The sequence below is a fragment of the Octopus sinensis genome, linkage group LG1 (assembly GCF_006345805.1).
Source record: "Octopus sinensis linkage group LG1, ASM634580v1, whole genome shotgun sequence".
Classification (NCBI taxonomy): Eukaryota; Metazoa; Mollusca; class Cephalopoda; order Octopoda; family Octopodidae; genus Octopus; species Octopus sinensis.
The window spans coordinates 126,718,770-126,728,769 of record NC_042997.1 but is presented as its reverse complement, the minus strand read 5'-3'; the positions used below and the strand labels follow the sequence as shown (position 1 = coordinate 126,728,769).

The following is a 10,000-nucleotide window of genomic DNA, read 5'->3' as shown; positions in this document are numbered from 1 at the left end:
ATGAATGTCTAATTGTACAGTAATGTTTCTTACGGATCACTCTCTATCTCTCTCCTCTTGCTCTCTCTCACCCTTTCTTTCCCTCTCTACCTCTCTCTCTCTCTTTCTTTTATAGATTATTTACAAGTGTTGGTAACTATGGATTTCCATACTTAATGTCTGGAGATTCATGATTTTGTGGGGAAAGATTCAGCCATGGTTTCTCAATACCTTCTGTTAGCAATTTTTGCTTTCATTTTTTTTCTTGAACCCTAGGACTTGTAATACTAGGTACCTGGTTTTCATGACGTGTACAATGGGGTGCTGAAAAATTCCTCGCCTTAAGGATGTTGCAAAAGGCCTGGTTGGAGGCTCAACCTTCCGATTTCTTTTACAAGGCTTGATAAATCTGAAGGACCACTGCAGTAAGTGTTTGAATCTAGGAGAGGAATACGTTGAATAAAATCATAATTAACTGATCGTTCTGTATTTTCTTTTACCCAAAGCCAGGAACTTTTCAGCACTAGGCATAGGAGTGGGTGTGTGGTAAGTAGCTTGCTTACAAACCACATGATTCTGGGTTCAGTCCCACTGCGTAGCACCTTTGGCAAGTGTCTTCTACTATAGCCTCGGGCTGACCAAAGCCTTGTGAGTGGATTTGGTAGATGGAAACTGGAAGAAGCCTGCCATATGTGTGTGTGTGTGTGTGTATGTTTGTGTGTCTGTGTTTGTCCCCCCCCTCATTGCTTGACAATCGATGCTGGTGTGTTTATGTCCCTGTAACTTAGCAATTCGGCAAAAGAGAACGATAGAATAAGTACTAGGCTTACAAAAAATAAGTCCTGGGGTCGATTTGCTTGACTAAAGGTGGTGCTCCAGCATGGCCACAGTCAAATGACTGAAACAAGTAAAAGAGTAAAAGAGCACCCCCTCATAAATGATCAAGAACATGGATGCCTGTTCTTTGCAGAATTCAAGGCCAGCAATTTTAAGGGAAAGAGTGAAGTCAGTTGCATCAGTCCTTGTATTTGAGTGGTCCTTTATAATTTTTGACCCTGAAGGGGTGAAAGAAAAAATTAACTTCTATGAGATTTGAACCCAGAACAAAGAAGAAATGCTGCTAAGCATTTAGTCCGACATGCTAAGAATTCTACCTGCTACTATACTTGTAGTTTACTCTCCCAAGCTTATCTCTGAGGTATGGGGTTATTTAATCCTTAAACAGAGGGACTGACTCATATGACATTAGATCATATCTACACATCTCTGAGCTGGTATGACATATGTCTAGGGGCCAAGCCCTATTTTATTTCATATATGCCTAAGCCAAAGGATCTTTATTTACAACATGACCTATAACTGAGGCACTTGATTGAAGCAACTAGCAAGTAGTAAACCCTGTGTGTAAGTAGATGTTAATCAGCAAAAATATGACACTGATACTGGAATGCATGCCAGTATCTGGCACATACTAACATATGTGCTTAATATGGCTGCTCTGCCATTTTGCACAGTATGTGTTTAGTGTGAGTATTAGGTGGAATTTAACACGCGTTTAATATGAGTGACATTAGGTAGATTATGTGTTTAGAATCATTCTGCTTGAAATGTATAAATATTTCCTCTGAAAAACAGAAATTATATAACTGAGATTCCCCACCCCAACCTTTTCAAAGAATAGGTAGATGTAACTAGAATTGAAGATGTAATCTTGGTCTTGTAAATTTTTCATATCTTTATTTTTTTCTCCAATATGCTAAAAGAGAAAAATAATGTTTATTTGGTACTTAGCATGTCTGCTCTTTCAAATATTCTTCCAAAATAAACAGTACAATGTTTCAAAGAACACATAAACAATAATGACATAATGTATTATAAATAATAATATAATGTATTTATGCATACAGATATGCATATACATATATATATATATATATATATATATATATATATATATATATATATACATACATACATACATACATACATACATACATGCATACATACATACATACATGCATACATACATATATATTTTCATATATATATATATATATATATATATAGGTGTTAGCTTGTTTATATATATATATATGTATATATTCCTCTAAATATATATATACGTATGTATGTATGTGTGCATGTATATAATGTATGTATGCATAAATATGTAAATATATAAATACATGCATACATACATAAACACACACGCACACACACACACATATACATACATACATACATACATGCACATATACATACATACATACATGCACATATACATACATTTATACATACAAACATATATACATACATTCATACACACACACATACATACATATAGTATTGAACAAAAAAAATTACATCTCTATAGGTAAACTGATCTTGTTTGCAGAATCAAATGACAGGTGAAAGAAAATTGATATCCTGCAACTAATGACCAAATAGAAATGGAATGTCTCTTAATTGACACTTTTGTCACAATAATCGCAACATTGTGTGATACGTGACTATGTTTCACAGTAATATGTAACCCTTTATTTTTGCACCACTAAGTTTGTCTTCGATTCCATGTTATTCCCTAAGGGAATAATGTAGGATCAAAGAACATATATAAACAGGTATCTGACAGGAATAAAATTTCACTTACAATTGAAAAGAGGAGTTGAAAACAGGGTTCAAAGTTCTGGTAATAATCTTCGTCTTCTGTGATCTGAGATTTTGGAATAACATTCGAGGCTGTAGAGTGATAACAACATATGGATCACTGAATCCTGTTGTATCCAAGCCCGGAAGATCCTTAGCATTGATTACTGTTAACAGAAACAGAACAGGAAATAGCAAGACAATTATTAAATATGGAATGGTGAATATTCATTCGATTATTAACATGATCATTGGTGGTTTTGTTTACAAGATGAAGGTCAATATTTGAAACATTAGATGCTTCTCTCTTCACAGCCACTGAACTTAGTGAATTCCCTGTTGAGTTTTCATGGACCTTGTTATAGCTAATGCAGCCATTTACATCTTCCCCTGTTTCCAGATTTTAATCTGTGAAACAAGGCCTCTTTAATTACAACAGCAAACTCACTATCTTCCACACATACACTTACCCACACATGCGCGCACACACACACACACACACACTCTCTCTAACTGGCACTCGGTTATGACACTTAATGTTTCAGCTGATCCATGTCAACAGAACAACTTGCTCATGAAATTAACATGCAAGTGGCTGAGTATTCCACAGACACACATACCTATTTCTTTACTACCCACAAGGGGCTAAATACAAAGAAGACAAACAAGGACAGACACACGGATTAAGTCGATTACATCGACCCCAGTGCGTAACTGGTACTTAATTTATCAACCCCAAAAGGATGAAAGGCAAAGTCGACCTTGGCGGAATTTGAACTCAGAACATAGCGGCAGACGAAATACCGCTAAGTATTTCACCCAGTGTGCTAATATTTCTACCAGCTCACCATTCCACAGACACACATACCCTTAACATAGTTCTCAGGGAGATTCGGTGTGACATAGAATGTGACAAGGCTGGCCCTTTGAATTACAGATACAATTCATTATTGCCAACTAAGTGGACTGGAGCAATGTGAAATAAAGTGTCTTGCTCAAGGACAAAATGCAACACCAGATATTGAACTCACGACCTTATAATTATGAGCTGAATACTCTTAACCATCAAGCCATGCACCTTCATTGCTCACACACACACACAAACACATGCACACACAAACTCATACACTCACAGACACACAAATGCATGCACTCACACACACCCACACACCAATACACACACACATGCACACTAAGGATTACATGCAAACATGCATTCTCAGCCACATCCCCACCACCACCATCACCACTGCCATCACCATCAAAAGGCCACCCAATTGGCCAGTAAGAAATCACTCACCATCTCCTTCCAGCCTCCGTTCCCCCATTCTACCATTTCTACAGCAAATACAGTAGCTTCTGAGAAGCTGAACTGGTTGGTCTCATACCACCTCCACTCACTCATGTTGAACTCATTTCTCTGTATTTTTTTTTCCTCTCCACCTCCACTCAGGCAGGCTGAACTCTCTCCACCTCCATCTCTCATCACTCTTACATTCACCACCATCCCCCCACCCACCCACCGTCTATCACTCACACTAACCACTTTCTCTATTCCTTCCCTCCAACTTTAGAACATTGGCCCTCTGAAATTCTCTCCCAGCTCATCTTTTGCCCCTACCCTCATCAACTTGCAGCTTCACAAGAAAAACATTAAAACATTAATTCCACCTGTCTTGAAGGACCTCTCAAGATCATGCATACGATCCTTTTGTCTAGACGAAAACATTGAAAAAACCATCTCTTCACAGAAATACTCTTTTTGAACTAATAGTGTACAAAAAATGGTAAGATTATTTGCAGTTTTCATTGAAAAATTGTCAAAGGGAGCAAATGTATATTATTTTCAAAGTCAGATTTTATGTAGTAATATAAGCAAAAACCAAACAGGTGGGAAGTGTTAAGGTAAGGAAATTGACTTTGGTTTTCAAATTAAACAATCCATTTCTAAAGGTTTCATCTCTAAAGTTTTTGATTATTTTGTTTTGTTTTGTTTTGTTTTGTTTTGTTTTTGGTTTTTTTTTTACAAATAACTAACAAAGGAATCCAATTTTATTTTCCAGAACTGAAAATATTAATATTATTTATACTTATTTTTCTGTTTTTTCGATTTCAAATTGGAGACACGCAAAATATCTAAGGAACAATCACTGGAGGTGATGACTGAAATAGTTTCAGTAGGAAATATCACACACATACACACATGCGCACACATATGCACACACACACACACACACGCATATATATATATATATATATATATATATATTTACTTATAATGGAAGAGAGAAAGAAAGAGAGAGAGAAATAGATACATAAATATTTATGTCTGTTCATGAATACAGTAAAGCAACATCGTATGTAAAATATATACTGCCACAGTATGTCAATAAATCTCTCTCACACACATACATGATATATATATATATATATATATATATATATAACAGGCCTGTTGTATGAATATAACTGTATAGATAGATAGATGTACATACATATATATTAGCAGAAGCATAACATAGTGGCAGAATGACAAAAAAATATAAGGTAACTTTAAAATATGTTTTTTTTTTTCTTTTAGCTGTGATTTGGGTGCAATAAACAGGTTTATCCGTACTGTGAAAAAGCAAATAACCACAGGTTGTTCTCTCTGCAGTAAAAAAAAAAATGGGTATTGAAATCGAAAGCAAAATCAAATTCAACGACTGGCATCCATGCTAGTGGAGCACTAAGAGTACCATACGAGTGAGATCGTTGCCATTCGAGCATGATTGTTACCTGCGTCGCCTTACTAGCACTTGTACTGGTGGCACATGAAAAAGATTCAAGTGAGGTTGTTACCAGTGTCGCTGGACTGGCTCCTGTGTAGGTGGCACATAAAAAGCACCATTTGAACGTGGCTGTTGCCAGTACTGCCAGACTGGCCTACGTGCCGGAGGCACGTAAAAGCACCCACTACACTCTTGGAGTGATTGGCATTAGGAAGGGCATCCAGCTGTAGAAATTCTGCCAGATCAGATTGGAGCCTAGTGCAGCCATCTGGTTCGCCAGTCCTCAGTCAAATCGTCCAACCCATGCTAGCATGGAAAGCGGACGTTAAACAACGATGATGATATTGAACTGACTGGTTTCAGCACTTTAAGGATTCAACAGAAATTCATTACTCATTCTCAGACACAGACACAGTAGTGGCTTATGGCTATTTATGATATATGCACACTTAGACAGAATTAAATTGGTTTGTCTAATTTGCATATGAGTGCAACAGTTGGTAATCTAGATTAATTGATTATTTAATTGAAAGAAGCAATTTATAATGATGAGTTGTAATCACAAATTTATCTTCCTTGTGAAAATAGAGACTTAATAGTGAAACCACAGTCATTTTGTGTGTGTGTGTGTGCATATGTGTGCTAGCATATGTGCATGCATGTGTGTGTGTGTGAGTGCGTATTTGTGTGTTTAGAGGAAACAGAATAAGAAATCCTCCTGACTTGTTTCAGTTGTTGTTAAAGCTTCTTCAGAGATCACTTATTCCTACGTTGTTACAGAGAGAGTTGTAGTAACAGTTACATATAACACAAGCAGTAGTAGTAATACAGCAGTATTATGACATAAGTTATGAAACCCTGAGATATTGTAAAAGTAAACCCACTGGTTGTTGGTGTTGTTTTGCTTCAGGTCCCCAATCACCCATGACTGTGTAGGAGCACTCCATCAGTTATGACAACGAGAGTCCCAGCTGATACAATCAACGGAACAGCTTGCTCATAAACTTAACGTGCAAGTGGCTGAGCACTCCACAGACACGTGTACCCTTAAAGTTGTTCTCAGGGAGATTCAGTGTGACACACAGTCTGACAAGGCTGGCTCTTTGAAATACAGGCACTACTCATTTTGCCAGCCGAGTGGACAGGAGCAACATGAAATAAAATGTCTTGCTCAAGAACATGTGTTGCTGGGAATTGAACACACAACCTTATGCTCATGAGCCAAATGCCCTAACCACTAAGCCACACACCTTCACTACCCATGACTATTCTAGGTTTTGCTTCCATGACTGCGTAGAGCTATGATAAAAGGATACCTTCCATAACTATGTCATCCTTTTTAAGATGGAAGCATGAAATCTGCAGAAAATTTGGCTTCTATTTCTAGCAAGCTGAGCGACCATGTGGGGGTTTTTGAGTAAAGGGCAAGACCAAACTGCTGTTGGTCATAATCAGTGTTTCTCAAAATCTTTTAAACTATCACCTCTTTTCTTTTAGCAATACTTTTCGATGTTCCCACTACTAAAATTTAAACACCCCCCCACCCCGTACCCGTCTCACCCCATTTTTAATGTACATACATGTAATATCAGTTGATTTAGTTCTGGGTATTAGTTTGACATGGGTGACTACTTACCACAGCATCACCCTACCATAAGCAAATATTTGACACATCAATGCTTAATCTTAGTTATTGACTCAAGACTTCAGCACATGGCTTCAGCTAAACACATTTACATATTTTTTGTGCTTCAGCTATACCCCCATAGCTACCAGTTAAAATTCATTTTTGTATTTTGATGTGTAGCTGTAATTTTTATACATTCACATACTCACATACTGATTTCTCTGTCCATTTGCAAGTTTACACATATCTGTTTATACATATGGACAAACTATGCAATCAAAGATGACACACAAAGCTAGAATTAACAGCATCGGTATACATACATTTGTATATACATACTGCTAATGGTACAGGTGCAGTGGCTGTCTTTATTACATGTATGGAGACACAAATTCTGACACTCTCTTTTAAATTATACTTTAGTTTATTGTCCATAATTTAGGTGCTTAAGTGGTATGTATTTGCTTTTGTTTATTTACTTATTTGCATTTCAAAGTCTATTATTATTGCTGATAACTGTATTTTTTTAAATATTTTTTGAGTTAACAAGTAGTCTATCTTAATATTGCATTAAAATTATTAACTGTCAATATTTTGATAAACAAAGACAGCAAAAATTATACAGATGCAATTATCACCCACCCTATCACTTCGTTTGTCCTCAGTACCCATATAAAATTTTCCACTGCCCCCAGAAAGGGGAAGTACAGCTCATATTTAGGAGTACTGATCTAAATAGTAGAAAGACCTAAAAATTTTAATCAGTTCAAATTAGCTCACGTTAAACAGTAAAGGTTCACAGTATCAATATCGTACGGCAACAACAACAGTATTAATACTGACCTTTCACATATATAGTGACATAGCCATGTGTTTCCGATATGTAACCAGCTTTAAGAGCCACCTGTCCATAGTCTTCTTCTGGTGTTTTCTGAAATGAATCAATAGGGAGAAATGAATGTAAAGACAATAATGATGATGACGACAACGACAACAACAATGATGATGATGATGATCGAAAGGAAGGTAAAACAAATGATAATGAGGAAAAGAATACTAGTGGTAAAGTGATTTGCTGATGAGAGTGGTTGTGATGATATACATACATATATACATATATATATATAAGAATTAAAATAAAAGCTCAAATTAAGCAATCAACTTTTTATTTTATATAATAAAATTTTTTATTTCAATAAAAGAAGTTGATTGCCTAATTTGAGCATTTATTTTAATTCTTATCCTTTGTTTCAGGTTCAACCAAAGCACTTCTTAAACAGTTCTATATATTTTGTAAGAAAGAATTATAATATCATATATCCTCATCATCATCATCATCATCGTTTAATGTCTTCTTTCCATGCTAGCATGGGTTGGACGATTTGACTGAAGACTGATGCACCAGGCTCCAATCTGATCTGGCAGAGTTTCTACAGCTAGATGCCCTTCCTAATTCCAACCACTCCAAGAGTGTAAGTGGTGCTGGCAACGTCCATGCTCAAGTGGTGTTTTTTACATGCCACCAGCACAGGAGCCAGTCCAGTGGCACCGGCAACGATCTCACTTGAATGTTTTTCACATGCCACCAGCACGGAAGCCAGTAAGGCAAAGCTGTTAATGAACATGTTTGAATGGCGCTTTTTACGTGCCACTGGCACAGAAACCTGTCGGCTGCTCTGGCAGCAATCATGCTCAGATGGTGCTCATCGTGCTCCATTGGCATGGGGCCAGTCATCGAATTTGCAAATTTGATATATATATATATATATCATCATCATCGTTTAATGTCCGTTTTCCGTGCTAGCATGGGTTGGACGATTTGACTGAAGACTGGTGAATCAGATGGCTGCACCAGGCTCCAATCTCATCTGGCAGAGTTTCTACAACTAGATGCCCTTCCTAACGCTAACCACTCTGTGAGTGTAGTGGGTGCTTTTTACGTGCCACCGGCACAGGTGCCAGGGGAGGCTGGCAGTGGCCACGATTGGTTGGTGCTTTTTATGTGCCACTGGCATATATATATATATCATCATCATCATCATCATTATTTAACGTCTGCTTTCCATGCTGGCATGGGTTGGATGGTTCAACTGGGGTCTGGGAAGCCAGAAGGCTGCACCAGGCCCAGTCTGATCTGGCAGTGTTTCTACAGCTGGATGCCCTTCCTAACACCAACCACTCCGTGAGTGTAGTGGGTGCTTTTTACGTGCCACCGGCACAGGTGCCAGACGAGGCTGGCAGACGGCCATGATCGGATGGTGCTTTTTACGTGCCACAAGCACAGGAGCCAGTCCAGTGGCACCGGCAACGATCTCACTTGAATGTTTTTCACATGCCACCAGCACGGAAGTCAGTAAGGCAAAGCTGTTAATGATCATGTTTGAATGGCGCTTTTTACATGTCACTGGCATGGAAACCAGTCGGCTGCTCTGGCAGCAATCACGCTCAGATGGTGCTCTTCGTGCTCCATTGGCATGGGGCCAGTCATCGAATTTGCAAATTTTATATATATATATATATATATATATATATATCATCATCATCGTTTAATGTCCGTTTTCCGTGCTAGCATGGGTTGGACGATTTGACTGAAGACTGGTGAACAAGATGGCTGCACCAGGCTCCAATCTGATCTGGCAGAGTTTCTACAGCTAGATGCCCTTCCTAACACTAACCACTCTGTGAGTGTAGTGGGTGCTTTTTACATGCCACTGGCACAGGTGCCAGGGGAGGCTGGCAGCAGCCATGATTGGTTGGTGCTTTTTATGTGCCACCGGCATATATATATATCATCATCATCATCATCATCATCATCATCATTTAACATCCGCTTTCCATGCTGGCTTGGGTTGGACATTTCACTGGGGTCTGGGAAGCCAGAAGGCTGCACCAGGCCCAGTCTGATCTGGCAGTGTTTCTACAGCTGGATGCCCTTCCTAACGCCAACCACTCCGTGAGTGTAGTGGGTGCTTTTTAC

The 10,000-nt window shown here is 38.1% G+C and overlaps 1 protein-coding gene across 2 annotated transcripts in view; it reads right to left on the bottom strand.

The window, feature by feature from the left end:
* The window catches only part of LOC115216786 (protein unc-13 homolog D), a 527,921-nt gene that overhangs the window by 16,109 nt on the left and 501,812 nt on the right, over nucleotides 1–10,000 (bottom strand). For both annotated transcript variants that reach the window (XM_036504398.1, XM_029786361.2), the window contains exons 24-25: nucleotides 7,867–7,954; nucleotides 2,630–2,792 (exon numbers count right to left, since the gene is read on the bottom strand). In XM_036504398.1, coding sequence (XP_036360291.1) covers nucleotides 2,630–2,792; nucleotides 7,867–7,954 — 251 coding nt within the window. The remainder of the gene's footprint in view (nucleotides 1–2,629; nucleotides 2,793–7,866; nucleotides 7,955–10,000) is intronic.